The sequence below is a fragment of the Desmodus rotundus genome, chromosome 4 (assembly GCF_022682495.2).
Source record: "Desmodus rotundus isolate HL8 chromosome 4, HLdesRot8A.1, whole genome shotgun sequence".
In the NCBI taxonomy this organism is placed as follows: domain Eukaryota; kingdom Metazoa; phylum Chordata; class Mammalia; order Chiroptera; family Phyllostomidae; genus Desmodus; species Desmodus rotundus.
This window is the reverse complement of record NC_071390.1, coordinates 104,812,583-104,829,741: the sequence shown is the minus strand read 5'-3', so window position 1 is coordinate 104,829,741 and position 17,159 is coordinate 104,812,583. Positions and strand designations below refer to the sequence as shown.

General features: G+C 47.0%; 1 protein-coding gene across 2 annotated transcripts in view; it reads left to right on the top strand.

The window, feature by feature from the left end:
* The window catches only part of LARP4B (La ribonucleoprotein 4B), an 81,833-nt gene extending 76,307 nt beyond the window's left edge, over positions 1 to 5,526 (top strand). For both annotated transcript variants that reach the window (XM_053922043.2, XM_053922042.2), the window contains 3 exons: positions 680 to 804; positions 887 to 986; positions 2,118 to 5,526. In XM_053922043.2, the coding sequence (XP_053778018.1) occupies positions 680 to 804; positions 887 to 986; positions 2,118 to 2,390 (498 nt within the window). In that variant the 3' untranslated portion in view covers positions 2,391 to 5,526. The remainder of the gene's footprint in view (positions 1 to 679; positions 805 to 886; positions 987 to 2,117) is intronic.
* The last annotated feature ends 11,633 nt before the right edge of the window (positions 5,527 to 17,159 follow it).

Here is a 17,159-nt window from a genome sequence, read left to right as displayed (position 1 = left end):
CCCCTCCCTTTCTTGTTAATTGTACGTCATGAAGAAGATCCCTGTGTGTATGAGCTGTCACTGCACGAGGCGGGGAAGGGGGGTCAATAGCTTGACTAAGAACATCGAAGTCAAGTCTTTCACTCACGACTGTGAATGGTTGACTTAAAAGTTTTGAGTTCAGTTTCTTCCTGTGTTAAATTGGGAGAGTTAACACATCACTCCCCCTGGGGTTCTTCATGAATTCAGGTGGGGACAACTGTCAACACCTGCCCTCACCTCAGGACACTCCAAATTACATTGGTATGGAGGTGTTGGTGCTTTTGGGTTTTGTTGGTTTTATTTAATTGTGCTAGGAATTCCACATTTTAACAGATATTGCTAGGGTACAGGATTGTTGGAGATCAATAGGTATTTTTGATATTTGTTTATTTGGGAAAACAAGCTTGCAGATAATATGGTGGAAACACAGAACAGGGCCCCGAGACTGTGAATGAGTTGTTAGGAGGACAGGCTTGGGCTCTTTCATTTTCTGATTCTGTGCTCTCAGCATGACAGCAGCTCGCTGGTGCCCCAGGAGGAGGGTGGGCAGCCATATGAGTCGGTAGGGCTGGTACCCCTGTTGGTATGTAGATTGTTATGAGAGATGTGACCCATACTTCTCTACTGACTGTAAACTCTGACTCCCAACGGTTTTCAGAGTCACAGCGCGGATGCAGGCACGAGCACTCTTCCCGCATCGACCCCCAGAGAGCCCCCAGGTCCAGCCCCCTGCACACTGTCCATGGCCCACGAGCGCGCCCCTTCCCCTGCCCACCTGCCCGAGTAAGTACCATCTTGCTGCCTCCTCCTGATCCACTGGGATTGTTGTCATGTGGGACTCACCTGTTGGGTGGCCTTTTCACAGGGACCCCAAGGTGGTGGAGAAGACAAGGGAAGCCCTGAGTGCAGACAGACTTACTTCCACTACCGCCAGTAAATCGGTGCAGGTGAACGGCACCACCACGGTAGGTGCCAGGGGCACACGGCGGGAGGAAAACAGCTCCTTCTCCTCAAATCAGCTCATCGTCAGTACAGTCCGATTTGATGGGCTTTTACTGCTGTGTGTGGTGTGTGCTTCCTGTGCAGGATACCTTGGATATGTGCTAACGATTTCAGCCAACTGCTTATTTCTTGTCACCACTGCCCTGGGCTCTCTATTTCAGTGTCAGCTACGCGAAGTAGTCCTTTTGAGTAATCACAAGACTCCAGCTCCTGTTTCCCATAGGATACATGCTCATCTGAGCGTGGCTGTTGATCGCCGGCACTGTGACCACGGTCTACTGGCTCAGTGGACCGTGGGGGACAATGTGCCCACTGTACCCCTCATTCCCTTTCCTCGAGGGGGACCCCACCTCTTCTGTTCTGATTTGTGTTGTCCTCAGTTCGATTTTGGGTGAGCTTGTGCCATTCAAATTGAGTAGTTAAACCCTTACTGTCCACTAGGTTGACTCTTTAAAGAAAAAAAAAAAATTTAGGTTAAAGTTCTTTTTAAGTTAAAGGATTTATAAAGGTCAGATAGTTTTAAGTGTTCTCATGTCATTTAGCCTTAATGTTCCCACTTACCTGAAAACCCTGCTAACTTTTTTTCGAAGTTGTTTCAACTGTGTTTCTTTCCTGAACCCATACCACAGCCCTCTGAAGTTAGAGATGAGTACACAGTTTTTAAGGACGATTTTGAAGTTCATTCGTAAGCTGGGCTGCACTGTGCTGCGTGGCGCTATGTTTGGAGGAAGCAAGAGCAGAGAAAGCTGGTGCCTGTCTTCTTGGAGCACCTGGTTTTCTTAGGCCTCCTTTTGGGCCTCATGTGGCTCAAGAATGCTTCAAATTGGAAAGATTTCGTTCAACACTTTACACACCAATGCCTTTCCTAGTTTTACCCATTTTTACAAGATATTTCTAGAGTTTCTTAGAGGAAAAGTTGTGCTGCGGGGAAAACTACATTGTGGAAATGTATGGAGTCTTTAAAAATATACTTTGAATGTGGAAATTTGGTTACAGTTGAAAAGTTTTTTTACCTTAAGAGGACAGTATTTTCATCTGTCGCCCCTGCAGATGTCATGTTGTGCATGTAATCCCAGAGTTGTGTCTTTTCTCAGGAACTGCGAAAACCCAGCTACGCCGAGATTTGCCAGAGGACGAGTAGAGAGCCTTCGTCCTCCCCGTTGCCACCCCCAAAAGAACAAAAGCCAAACACTGTTGGTTGTGGGAAGGAAGAAAAGAAGCTCACAGAGAAAGAGCCCTCTGCCCCCAAGTCCAACCCAGGACCACCCAGGGACCAGAGGAGGCCGCTGGGCCGCAGGCCCTCACCTCCCGCTACAGGGAAGCGTCCACACAGAGAACAGAGCACCCCTCCCAGGTCCCCTCAGTGAGCGCCGGGGTCAGGGAGGGCTGTGAGGAGCTGAGGTCGCCACAACTAAGCACTGTCGCACTCGGTACCAAGAATGAGCCACTGGTTAGGAGCTTGCAGTGTAGACGAGGCCCGTGAGATGCCTGCAAGTTATTTTTCTTCTATGAGTCGGATTTTCCCCCCTCTTGAAAAAAATCTATTTTTCAGGATTTAATTAATATAAACCTTATTTTAGGTTGGTGCTTAACTGGAGGTGATGCATAAGTCTGATTTTTTTCAGGATAGAAAATGCATTTATCCTAACAAATTGATATTTTTTATTAAGCCTCCATGTGGCTATGAATGCAGGTTATAAATAGTGAGTTTTTCTAAATTAAGTGGAACTGTGCTACTTCATTTTTTAAAATAACTGGTTAGCAAGTGCATATCGCTAAGGATATCAGACTGACGGGCAAAGCTGAGGACAGTGGTTGGGGGCACAAGGTGAGGCTGTGGGTGTAGCCTGGAGGAGAGATGGGTCAGATGGTGCCACACACTGGCCAGGGCCGAGTACTCTCGTTTAGATCCTAGCTTTTTGTAAAAAGTACAGTCTGGTTTTGATCTACTGGGCAAAATGAACCTGCAGAGAGCCCCCGAGAGCCTAAACCCTTGAGTTTTGATGCACTGCGAAGCGAGTAACCAGCTCCTCACTCCAGTCTCAGTGGCTATTATGTAAGATAAATTCAAAGCACATTGTGAATAGAACTTAAATGAAAACATAAACTTTGTTGCCCACTGACGTGTTACCATGACATTGTACCCTGGTGTTGTTTTGTTCCCATGAGCTGGTGGGAGGCCAAGTCTCCCTCACGTTAGTTGGCTTCTGTGGGCACCTCCTTGTACCTCCCCTATGGCACATGGACCGAATGTTACTTAATCGTGGGAGAATGTGTTTGCGGTGCCCTGTGGTGATGGAGGATGAGAATTCTCACTCTCTTTACCTCCAAGATGAGGGTCTCACTGATTCCCTTCCAAAAGTGCTGCACTCTGAACCCGCATGCACTAAAGCTAGCAGTTTATAATAAAGTTAAATATAAATTATTTTCTTTTAAAATGCCTAAATTTTTTCTTTAAGTATTCTAAGCAGCAGACATTAAAATAAGAGTATTTCCTGCTAAATGTAACCATACAAGTTTATTCCACAAAATGTTATTTAACAAGACTGAGGGTTTTTTTAAAAAAAATTATTTCCATCCAATATTTAAAGACTTGAATTTTATTTAAACTTGAAAATGACTTTGCCTTAACTTTTGTATAAGACAGCGTAAAGTTCCTGGAGACCGGCCCCTGGGTTGGCGTGAGTGGATTGCAGTTACTCAGTGATGTGGGATCTACTGGCGCTAGTTTTACTGAGTAAGCGTACTGGAGTACGAGAACTAGCCGTCGTGTTTGTAATATACCTTGAAGATCTTACACAGTTGATCTTTTTTCAGATTGTTTAAAAATCCTGTAAATGCAAATAGTTGATACTGTATTAAATATGTGCACTTGGGAGTGTGTGCTTTGCTTGTACAGTTGTAAATAATCAGAACATATTAAAAGGGTACCCTTAAGAGAAAAATCTGATAAAAATTATTGATATATTATAAATGTTGCTATTGAGCTGGATGTAGATAAACTAAATGTTGTGGTTTGAATATTATTTTAATTTGTTGAAGTTTTTTTCCCCTCTTAAACTGATGTGTTGAGCTGATTCTCCCTCTTTGCTACTGCAAAGGGAAGTGGACAGTCTCATGAAAGCCTTCGGATGTGTCCATGCTCTTCCTAAAAGTATGTAAATATGTGCTAATCATAGCTGGTGTGAAAGGGTTTTTGAAGTGTAATGTAGAAAGCAGAAACTGGCAGTATCTTCAAGGGAAGTGAAAAATAATCTACTGAAAATCACAAATAGCCCAGCATGATTTACCTTGCCAGAGGAAGGCACCCTCCTCAGAGCAGCCAGCATCATTTACACACCGAAAAGTACATCACAGTGGTATTATTTTGCAAATGCCTATAAAAGGAACATGGGAATTATTTCTTTGTGGTTGTCAGATAGCCAATGAAAAAAATCAGAAATAAGTGCCCAACTAATGAGTCCCATAGAGAGTTGAAAAGGCAAGCACCAGACCTAGGAATTCCTTAGTGTTGTGATCATTGCTGAAAGAGGTAGTCATGGTCATCCTCAAACCCCATAACAAAAAAGCCTTTTTTTCTCTGAGGTGGTGCCTGCAGGAGCCTGCTGGAGCTCTCCACTGTAGCTGGTGAGTGCAGGGCTCAGCGGCTGCCTACAGGGTGGAGGCGGTGGGTGTGGTGAGGTGTGCACTGCAGGGACTGCTCCCATAGCCACGGTGTGCGGCATCCAGAGTTGAAACATTGCTGTGATGAATTTTTATAGCATCCTTTTTAATTAAGCAAAGGTGATATGCCAAATAGCTGTATAATGTCCGAAAAACCACCTTTCTGAAACTACTCTTGAGATTTTCCACTCACAGAAAACAATGGGAGTTGGCACAACTGGAAGCTGTGATGCAAATGACAGCTGTCACATACAGCTAGTAGTATATAGCTTTTGTACATTTTTAAAATGTAACTCTTTGTTTTTCCCCAGCAGTATTTTGAGATATAGAATCAGAGATACAGCAATCACAAATGACATTTTAACTTGTACAATTGTGTGATGATACTTTGGAAATAAAAGAATCCTGCCCCATTTCTTCAGACATGAATTTCAAGTATTGTAGTTGCTTCGTAAAGAGTTAGTGTCACGATGTTTCGCATCAGGCCCTCCTGTAGTCTCACCACTGGCTGCCCCTAGCTGTAGTCAGGAGTGCAGCAGGTTCCATTTTGCCCGATGCCAGCGGGTGAGGAGGGTGTGAGCTGTCGGTAGGGGTTACACAGAAAGCAGCAGACAATCGAAGACTGAAGGACAGCCAACAGCTGCCAGTTCACAAAACAGGAGTGTGATGTGGAAGCTTTCTTGAGGGTTTTTGTTTTTGTTCTATTCTTTTCATTAAGACTGGAATCAAGCTTATGTGTAACTATTGGTAATTTAAGTTTCCTTTTGTGTCATTCAGTGTAAAACTGTCTAATTTGGAAAACTGTAGGTTATGAAAAATAAAGATTTAGGCACTGTTCAATTTTCCTTTTGATTTTTTTAAAATTAAAATATTCTTTAAGAATGTACCTTTTTAAAAATAATTTTTTGTGTATTCCTGTCAGTGTACATGAGAATGAAATTCGCGTTTCCTCCAACTTGTGTTTGGATTATTAAAGACTTCTTAGCACACGTGTAAATTATCTGTAGCATGAGGGTTCTCTCCAGTTGGCTTAATGTTTTAAGATATTCGGACCGACCATTAAAATCAAGTATTCATGAGGAAACTGTTCATTAAACCCAAGATTTACCACAAAAGTAAATAGCCCTGTGTCAGGATCTTTTGTTTCTTGTGTGAAAGGGCCATGTCTCTTGAGATGTCTCCATAAAGTCCCTCAAGGCTGATGTTGGGGTCATGTGGTCTTCAGACCATAAAGAGCCTCAAAAACAAAGTAATCTTTATACAGTGGTGATGCCAGCACTAGTAAAAGGCTGAAGGTGAATGAAACTTCTTAGTGTATTATTAATTTAGTAGACAGGTGGCCCAATTAGATGTTAACTGAACAATTTTCTTTGATGAATTGCCTGTTCATATCATTTTTTATTTTTCTATTAGGTTATCTTTTTCTTATTGACTGGTATTATTTATCAGTTCTGGCTATTATCTGTTACACGTGTTACAAATATTTTCTCAATCTCTACCAGTTGTTTTGACTTTTTTTTCATTACCATTTAGTCCCCTTATACCCACCCCCACCCCACCCCGGCATCACCACACTATTGCCCATGTCCAGGAGCCCTTTCTCCTTTGTGCTCAATCGCTCCACCCCCTCAGTTCAGTTGTCTTAACTTTATTCAGAGTATTTTTTATTTTAAAGTTTTTAATTATGTAAAATTTATCAGTCTTCTCCTTTAGGTTCAAGCATCTCGGTCTTGTTTATGAAGACTTTCCCTACTCCAGAGTCACAATCTGTGTGTGTGTGTGTGTGTACCTTTAGTCCATCTGGAGTTCATTCATCTGTATGTGTGTATTTATGGTCTAAGGTAAAAACCCAGCTTTACTTCTCCATCACATGGAAAGTCTTATTTCCATCACATGGGAAGTTTTTCCTGTACCACTAGTTAGTTTCTTATTTCTAATTAGCTTCTCCACTGATGTGTAATGCCACTCTTGTTGCAGAGCTCCCACATATGCATGCATCTTTATTTGGCTCTCATTCTCCACCACCTACAGTGGTTTCCTGGCTGACACCACAGAATGCCATTCACCCGTCGTTCTGTGTTTCTAAGAATTTCCTTTGTAAAACTCATCACAATGATAACTAAATGTGCTCCGTGAAGGTGGGAATTAAGTCCATCTGGATCACCATTATATCCCCTGTTCTTTGTACACTGTGATGTAGTAGATTCTCAATAAATATTTGTCAAATTAGTGAAATATTTATTGAGTATGTATTCTCCATGTGCAGCACTGACCTAGGAAATCTGGGGAGAAATAGAGTAATGTGTTAACTGGTATTTCTGCATAACCACCCCAAAACTCAGTGGCCTAAAATGACAGTCATACATGGGAATTAGGCTGATGTAGGCTCAGCCGGACTGCACTTGCTCACAGATGTGTGCATCGGTTGGTCTGGGCATTTTGGGGGGGCCCTCTGCCCCCATCCCTAGCATCACCTTGTGCATCTCACTGGGCCAGCAGGCAGGTGTGTCTTGTCTGTATCTGCACCTTCTTACTAGGCAGTATCCTGTAGGTTCATAACTTCAAAATGCAGGTGATTCCGCGGCACCTGAAATCCAAGCCCACCTGGGGCTCAGCACCGACAGATTATGTCACTGAATAGGAAGCTCAAGATGTCCCCAAGGACCTGTGCCCTTTCCATCTCTCCTGCCACCGCAGGGTCACCTTTGTCCCCAGGGAGCAGGATGTTGCAGGAGCCATGTTAATACCCAGGGGAGGAAAGGGAGTTTCTGTATGGCATTTAGGAATTAGGTTAAACCTGCAGTAAGTTTCACATCTCATTGGTCAGAGTGGGGAACCTATGTCTATTGAACCAGTGACCGCTTTCAGACCATTTAGGTCTGAGGTAGGGCCAGGGAGGGCAGGGCCCCAGACCGGCTGGGACTGTTAGGGAAGAGGAGGCAGCCACCAACCTGCCCACTGTGGCTGCTGGGGATGTCCCCACCCAGGCAGCCCCTCAGACTCCCAGCCTGTGTATCTGACTGCCCACCTAACGTGGCCACCTGAATTTAGTCAACATCTCAGACTTAACCACACTCAAGGTCAATCCTTTGTTCCCTACACAAAACACCATCTCAGCTGGTACCAAACCCAACCCACTGACTCAACTCAAAACAGCTCGACCATCCCTGATTCCCCATTTCTTCCTCTCCATATCCAACACGTCAACATTCCTGTCACCTCTACTTTCATAGGAGACTCCTATCACCGTACGGAGCCATGGTCACCTCTTACAAGCCTCCTAAGTGGCCTCCAGTCACCCAACACCCCAGCCCCCTGCATGCCAACAGGAGGGACCCTCAAGTTGTTCCCTGGCTTAAACCCTGCAATCGTTCCTAAGATGTAGAATGAAGTTCAAACAGCACAGCCAGCTGGTCGCTCGCCCGTGAGCTGCCCAGTGTTGTGTCGCCAGTGGCTGGCCCTTGATCCATGCCCTCTCCCTCCATCTGCTCACCACACCCAGCCAGGTGCCCCACCTCGGTGTTTCCTCAGCTTGAAACCCTTCTCCCTCTTGCTTGACGGCTCTTCCTGTCACTCGAGTTTGAGTTCACATGTTGGCCCTTCCCAGAGCCTGCCCATCCCAAGTCACCTCTATCTCATTCCCATCTTAGTTTATCTGTATTTCATCTAATTTGTTTACTTGCTTTTGGCTCAAATTCCCTGTGTCTCCCCAGTGTCCAGAGAGTGGCCCAACCCACCGGGCCTCTCAACCCATTCTCGTGTTGATGTAGCAGCCCGATGATGAGACCTGCATTGTTCCAAACACTGACACCTGCAGTACAGTTTCATCTGCCCCAGACCTTTTCCTTGAACTGTCAGCCCATCATCACTGTGTGGACGTCAAAAAGGCAACACGGCTGAGTTTATGATGCTGCCCCGACAATCTGCTCCCTTCTGGCAGTGACAGCCCCATCAGTCCACACTTCAGGCCCCAGACCTGGCATTTACCCATGACTGCTTTCTCTCCGGTCCCACCTCAGGAAATCTCATTACCCCAAGCTGTCATGGACGTCCTTCTCCAGGACACGGCCCTGCCTCCTCTGGATCAATGCAGTTACTGCGGCTTTTGTGCTCGCCCCTCCTGTCCTTTCTCACATGCCACCGTAGTGATCCTGTTGACCTCAGTCCTGCTCAGAACCACCCAAGGGCCCACCTCCTGGTGTGACCTGGATGACTGACCGGTTCTCAGACTCAGTGGGCCCTGCACCCCCTGAACTGGCCTCCGGTTATCGGCTATAATTGAGGCTCACTTGTGTCCAGCCTCCCTGCCCTCCCTTCCTGCTCTGTATTCCTCACGGTCTCTCCTGCTGTCTAACAGAATTGTCTGTGTGTCTCGTTTGCTGTTTGCTGGCCTCCCCTCGAACGCACATGGGGGGGGTGGGGGTTGTATGTTTTGTTGAGAGCTGTTTCTCCAGGCCTAGCAATGTTTCAAAAGTTCTTAAAAATATTTTTTGAATAAATGTTGAATGAAGCGATTCATTTTTTAAGAAGACCCTATTTGCTGCCTTGTGGGAAATGGAATGGAGGGAGGAGTCAGGAGTGGAGACGCTTGGCCAGACGTGCAGGGTCGCTCAAGGAGAGCCTTTGGTGACAGGTGCCTAGGGAGGAGAGGGAGGGACGTCATCAAAGGGGAATTCAGTTTGTGGATGGAAGAAATGTCCAAACCCGTAAAGAATGTTTCTGCGTATATTTGAGACAATTGCCATGAAGCAAAATCTCGATGGATTCAGAAAATGCTCTAGAGAATGGCAGTTTTGTAGTTTCTTTCATGTATTTAAAATCAAAGGAGAAAATGTGAGGAAGGTGTGTGGAATTCACTCACTGGTGGTAGGTTAAGGAGGTGGGAGAAAGCAAAGCAGGGAAATCTCTGCAATTAGATAAAAAGTAAAATGAAGAGAGATACTTCTTTTACGTTGCTGGGTACAGGACAGCGAACAATTACCATACAGATGGCATGCGGTCAGCAAGACAATGACGAGGGGTTCTGTGGTCTCCCGCCCCAGTGCGGAGAGCAGTCCGAAAAGAAAATGACTGTGACATTTCAAAGTTACGTTATCTTAAGGACAGGGCTCTTTAAAGCAAAGAATGGCCTTTTGCTAAAGAAGCTACAGGCCTGTGAGGTGACTGCTCCCTATGACCTGCCCAGTGAGTCATTTGTGATCAGACCACCTTGTGTGGTTGGTTTTGGTCGCTGAGCTTGCCAGGCCCGGCATGTGGCCCCCGAGCTTGTCAGGTGTATCGCATCGCCCCTTTTTTGTTCACAAGTTCCGGGCTTTAGGACCTTGGTGCTAGACGGTGAAGCCTTCCTGAGATGAGGAAGACGGAAGGATGAAACGGGTTGGAGAGAAGGGGAATCAAGAGTTTTGTTTTGGACATTTTAACTTTGTGAGGCCCCTGAAACCATGGAGTGCAATACGGAGTCCAACAGATGAGTGGTAGGCTGGAGCTCTGAGCAGGGAGGAGTGCGGACAGAGGGAAGATCCAGAGAAAGGCCAGCAGGCCAGGCCAGTGGGGAAGCAAGAGGGAGCAATGTGGCTTCTGAGGCCCTGAGAGGCTGGGGCAGCATGTGTCCCTCTGATTTGGCAGCCTGGAGTGTCAAGGTGTCCTTGACAATGAGGCAGGCCAGTAAGCCAGGATAACTGGAATAGGGAAACACAGCTGAACAAACTGGCTGAGCCACTTATAGCCAGATACAGAAGTTTGCCTCCCTGGAGGTAACAGCTAGGCCTCAGCTGTATTTCAGCTCCAGGCCCAGAAAAGCAGCAAAACCAGGTGGGTGATGCCGGGACCAGCTGCTGTGACTGATCACCCCCTGCCCTGTCACTGACCGGTCAGTGGAGACCATGACTCTAAAAGGGCCCACCTGGAAAACTGATGAATATTCTGCTGAAACCTCCCCTGAGGCCTCCCCTAAGATTCCCGCCTGTAAGAGGGAGCAAAAAGCCTCAAGACAAAGGACCCAGTGCATGCACCCACACTCTTCCTCTGGGGAGCAGTCCCTGCCATTCCCTCCCCGCACTTCTTCCCCCACAGGCACACATCCAAACTCTAAGGGGCCCCAGGAGACTTGCAACTAGGGGAAAAATGGGCAGCGTCAGCCTGTCCCAGGCTCATCCCCTGTACTTGTCCCCAAGGCCTCGCCCCCTTTTCTCTGACTTCCTGGTGAGCTAAGGCAGCGCAGTTTAGGCTCTGTCCTTGCTTCTACTCTAGGCCCATCGTTGTGTCACTGTCCCCAGCTTCAACAAACACATCCTCACAGTCACCTGGACTCCTGTTGTGAAATCTTTCCTACACAAAGTCAAGAACCACACACTATTGGCCAGCCTTAGGCAGACCTGCTCAGGGCCAGGCCTCTGTCTGGTAACAAGATCAATTCTCGATATGCCCAGTATTTCCTCCAAGAAGAGTCATCAGGGTTAGAAAGGAGATTTGCAGGTCCCTGGCTATAGCTCAGTCTTCTGAAATCTGGCACCAGCCCCTGGTGTGTAAAGTCATGAGGCTTCAGCCTGAAAAATGGGGGTTTGCTGTGCCCAGGGCATGACGGAGGGGCTTTTCCTGGGCCTTCTCACTGCCCAGAACTGTTCTGAACTCCTCTTCCTTTTAAAATCAGGCCGGTCAGCCTGTGTCCTTGGGCAAGGTTGAATAGCCACTGAGAACAACCCAGCCAGAGATGGGCACTTGATGGGGTGGTGACTCTGTTTCCCTCACAGTTCCTGCAGCTCGTCCAAGTCCTGGGTGGCATCTGCTGCTGACACAACTCAAGTAGCCACAGAGCAGGTGTGGGCTGTGCTGCGGCTCACATCGTCATTTACACAAAACCACTGGTAGTGAGCAGACGAAGCTGAATTCTCCTGCAACAGGACTTCTGGGTGGAGGGAGCTTCTGCGGGCGCTTCCCTGGAGGGATCTGGCATCAACAGGGATCCGCTGAGTGCCTGCCTGGTCTGCTCATCTCCAACAGTCATTCCTTCATGGAGGTTTCACAAGCTTCTTGCACTTGTTTTTGCTTCAGGATTGCTGCTCTAAATCATAGGGGCTCAGCACCCTTAGTCTCTCTTACCCCTCTAGTCAATTTCACCCCCCAAAGCTTTATGTTGTTCTTGATATGGAAAGATCGTGATCGGCTTGCTCAGAGAGGCCGATGGGCTTGTTTGCAAATAACCCGAGGGCCGTGTTCCCCTGCCTGCCCCCGAGGTCTCGCGCCAAACCGTGTGGTTAACTGGGTCATGGGGCCACTTAAAGCCCAGTTTCGGGCAATCAGCCTCGTGGCTCTCGCCTTACCTCCTTTTTCTCAGCTACTGATGCAGAACAGTTGCAGGTACAGCTTGCCCATTCCAGCTCACACGTGTCCACGTGCTCAAATCCTAGTCACATCTGCACATCTGTTACTTTAAGTTGCATTTACTTAAACCACCTGAAATGGCAATTTTTGGAGGTAAGAAAAATGGTCGAATATCAGTGATTTTATATGGTTCACCTCGTGTCAGGGAGACCTGCTCCTCGAGGCCCATGCCCTCGTGGGCTTGGGGGCTTGTGGCCAGGCCCAAGTGGGCCTGAGCTCATCACCCCCGGGTCCCCCGGCCGCTGGGGGAGAGCTGCGTTGTTTTAGCCTCCTGACCCTTTTCTGAGGCCTTCTTCGTTTCCCTGAGTGAAGTTTTGTAGCTTTAATGCACAGGGCCTGCACATTTCTTGTTAAATTTATCCCTACAATACTTTGATGTTGTTATCAAAGGCATTTTTCAATTTCTTATTGTTCATCACCAGTATATGGAAACACAATCAATTGGCTTTTGTGTCTTGAACTTATTTTGCTTCAGCCATCATTGCTGGTTCCAACTCCAGCCCCACCGCTCACTGTGGCCCATTGCTGATTTGTCCCAACACTTTCGCTGAGTCCTTGTGAATTTGCCTTTAACCTGAACATAAGCAGCTCCCCCTGCCCATTGTACAGGATCAAATAAGCCTGATGGGAAGTGGAAAAGCTCTCCACAGACCAATGCACTAAATTGTCCAGACAGACAGCTGGTGACAGCGCCCAGCCGCGAGCCGCCTGCCCAGCCGTCAGCAGCCCGGCACCTGTTTCCACCCCGTTGTTCCCTGTGTCCTCTCCCTCAGGAGCCTCCCTCTCAACTTTACATATTAAAAGTGTTCACAAACACATTCAAGTGTGAAAAGCGTGGCTTTGCACTGGTTTTTCCATCAGACTCATTTACTTTAAGAGAATGAAGCTATAGAAAGCTAGTGGGGCCAAGCAAAAACACTGGACAGAAAATCGTATTTTTAGCTCGATTTCTAAGTGAGAGTCACGCCATTTCTCTCCTGTTTTCCAGCTCCATCTCCTCCCATTTATGTATTTCTCTGGAGTGTCCGATACACCAGAAATCCATGGAAACATAGGTTGTCATCATGCAGTTACAATCACTTCACTTGACAGAGCGACCTGGAGCTTGGGTCTTTGGTGCAGCTGCATCAGCCATAGCCATAAAAAACCCACAAAGAGGTTTTAAACTTTTAAAAAAAGATTTTACTTATTTGTCTTTAGAGAGAGGGGAATGGAGGGAAAAAGAGAGGGAGAGAAACATCGATGTGCAAGAGATGCATCCATCGGTTGCCTCTCACACGCCGCCTACTGGAGATCTGACCCACAACCCAGGCAGGTGCCCTGCCTGGGAATCGAACTGGCGATCTTTTGGTTGTCAGGCTGACAATCCACTGAGCCACACCAGCCAGGGTGGTTTTAAACTTTTTAAAATTAATGTTTAAATATTTAAAACATACTTTAATTTTTCCTACCTTTGCCAGTGGGTGGGACCATGACCCAAAGTTGCCGCAGCCACAACCGCAGCTGCAGCCACCTGCCAAGGAGTCACTTGCCGTATTCCTGCCCTACCCACCCAAGAACCAGGTGTTTCCATTTTCTCAGCAGGGCTGTGGGGCAGCGCCGGGTGTCAGTGTCTGAAGTTTCCACCCTTTGCTCTGAAACTTCAGCCTTGTGGGAATCACCTGGAGCTCCTGTGGGAGCTCAGGTCCCTAGGCCTCACCTGGTTCTGACAGAGAGAACTCGGTTCCAGTGAAGACAGGCATTCAGGTTCGTCTAGCACGGGGTCATTGATGGCAGGTGTAACCCAACCAAGGCTGCTCAAGATGGCTACGGTGTCTGCACATGTGCACACACATGCACGCACTTTCACATGTGCCCAGGTGCGCACATTCGTGCACGCACACACCCACACACACGGGATTCCTGCCCCCTCCCTCAGCAGCATCACCTAATTCAGAGCAGCTCCACGTTGTTGGAAGCACCGGGATCACTGTACACTGGGCTGCCCAGGAGCCTGGTGCACTCAGTCTCAGGACGCCGGGCCCTGCAGAGGCCCCTCCACTAGGCTGCTCCCCTCTGTGCCTGCACCTCTGCTGACAGAGCTTGGTGTCCTCACCCTTCCCTTCCCTGCATGAAGGCTCATACATCATGTCCAGGCCTTCTCACATCAGGTCCCCAGGCCAGCTCCCCAGGAGCTTGGCGCTTCCAGGCATTCTGGGTAGAACCGTCAATGAGATAAACAGCTCCCCACAGATGGGTGGACCAAGGGCTAATGTTCTCCCTGTCCAGAACAATCCCTGAGCCTGACCAGAAGTGCGTCTGGTGAGACCTGGAATCCTGGCTCCCAGTGCCCTGCCCGCCAAAGCCATGTCCCCTGACAGAAGATGCAGATACCACTGCCAGCAGGTAAGGGGCCATCTTTGGGCAAACTGTACTTCTGATGACTTGGTGAATCGCACCCTGCCTGGCCCACAGCAGTTACCCAGCACCCCCGGGCAGTGGCCTGGCCTCAGGGACAAAAGGTGCAGGGTTTCATGATCCCAGGAGACCTAGGGATGAGGGCAGCTGGAGAAGGTCCAGCCCAGGACCCTCAGAAGTAAGTTAGCCTGAAAAGGAGAGAATTACAAAGTACAGGGAGCTGGCACCATATTTGAGGTGGCCATGTGCCTGTCCACGTCAGGGTATCCCCTGAGACTATGTTTCCTAAGAGGTGGAACTAAAGGGTTCCTTTTTTTATTGAAATTGAGATATAGTTGATATTAACAATGATATTTACATATATTGCGAGACTGTCACCACAGTAAGTCTAGCTAACCTCCCTCACCTCACATAGTTAACAAATTTTGGGGGGTGTGATGATTAAGATTTACTCTCTTAGCAACTTTCAAATACAGCAGAACCTTAAATAACATTGTTTCATTCAACATCATAACATTGTTTCATTAAAGCTTCTTTCAACATCTTTTTGCTATAACCCTGATGAGGAAAAGAGGTTGAATCCTGCCGGGGCCTGTCTGCAGTTATGTCTGTGTGGGTTGTCCGGGGACCCCAGTTTCCTCCCACATCCCAATGATGTGCACATGAGGTGACTGTCGTGTCTACATTGTCCCCATCTAAGTGTGGGTATGGGTGTGAATGGTCATGCAATGCAGGCTTTCCTGACAGGGGCGGTCCAGCCTTGTGCCCTGACCTGTCAGGAGAGGCTCCAGCCACCTGTGACCATGAACTGGGATTGGTGGGGTAGAAAATAATAATCCGATTTGTTTTAATTAATTTCTCTTAAATGTATGTATAGCTCATATTTACTTCAATGTTTAACATTAGAAGTGTTTGGGGTATTTATTCAGAAGTTTGATGATGTTCTTGTGATTAGAAATTTGACATAGGAGCTTAACTTTTGTCTTAAACTCGTCAATTCTCTGAGGGTAGAACTGGTCCTCTGATATGTCATTGCACTTCAGGTCACTGTTTCCAAGAACCTATTGACAATGTCAAGTGAGGACTTACTGTGTACAATACAATTGCGCCCCCTACCCCCACAAGACACTTCAGTTTCTGTGGTTTCAGTTATCCGTGGTTTACTACAGTCCAAAAATATTCAATGGAAAATTCTAGAAATAACCAATGTGTAAGTTTTAAATTGTCCACCATTTTGAGCAGTGTGATGAACTTTTGCACCTTCCTGCTCTGCCCCCCACAGGACATGAATTGTTCGTGTGTCCAGTGTACCCACGCTGTACATGAGGGGGGACTAAAAAAAAAAAACTGGAATTAACTTCTGGAGGTCGGGCCCTTGTAGTACAGGCTTCCCCTGCTACGTGAGTGGTCTAGGAACCCACCTGTACCAGTGTACCAGCTGGTGTTGTTGTGAGAGGCTGTGTTCAGCTTCAGTGAATATTTTTCTGAAGACTCTTTCAAGGTGTTTGCCCGTTTCATGATGGGTGATTTATGAGCACACCTGCCCACACAGCGCTGGGTGTTCAGCAGAGTTTGACCCACAACAGCATGACCTTGGAGCCCCGCCCTCCCTATTCTCCCAATCTCAACCCGAGTGACTTTTTTTTGGTTTCCCCCGGATAAAAATTGTCCTCAAAGGAAAATGTTTTTGCCAATGTGGAAGAAGTAAAACAAAAAAAAGGCAGAAGCTCTAAAAGGCATTAAAATTGAAGAGTTTGAAACTGTTCTGAGCAGTGGCAAAAAGTCTTGATAGGTGTAGTGCATCAAATAGAGAGCACTTTGAAGGAGACTGAAGTTTAAGCATGTAGGAATAAATACACAATTTTTTATAAATAAATTCCATTTTTGGGTCCCCTCGTGTGCATTCCCTTGCGTGTAGTCACTTAGTAGCCATCATCATCCTGAAATCAACTGCCATGGTGTCCCGGTGCTTGCGTTCGAGTCATCCTGATTTGGCCCCGAAGTGCAACAGTAGTGATGGGGGCGGCTCGGGTGTGCATGTGCAGGAAAAGCCAGCGTACGTGAGCCTAGTACTGTTGTGGTTTCAGACACCCACTGGGGGTCTTGGAACATGGGTGAGGGGCTGCTGTACAGTACTGTTGGCTGTAGCCCCATGTTCGACGTCACGTCTCCAGGGCCTGTTTTACCTTCACCATTTGCCTACCCCGTACCCTGCCTGCCTCTGGCAGCCACCGATCTGTCCTCTACATCTCTGAGTTTAGTTCTGTTTTTTAAGAGTCCACTTACAAGTGAGATCACACGTTATCTCTGTCTTTTTCTGTCTGACCTATTTCACTTAGCGTAATGCCCTTGAGGTCCATTCATGGGCCTGCTTACTGCTAAATAATATTTCATTATGTTTGTATATCACAAATTCTTTATCCGTTGATAGAAACCTACGTTACTTCCATATCTTGGCTATTGTAATAATGCTGCAGTGAACATAGGAATGCACGTGTCTTTTCAAATTAGTGTTTTGCATTTCTTCAGATAAACACCCAGAAGTGGAACTGATGGGTCATAAGATAGTTCTGTTCTAACCTTTCGAGGAACCTCCACACTGTCTTCCACAGTGGCTGCACCAATTTGCGATTCCACCAGCAGTGAACTAGGGCTTCTTTTTCTCTACATTCTCACCAGAATTTGTCATTTCTTGT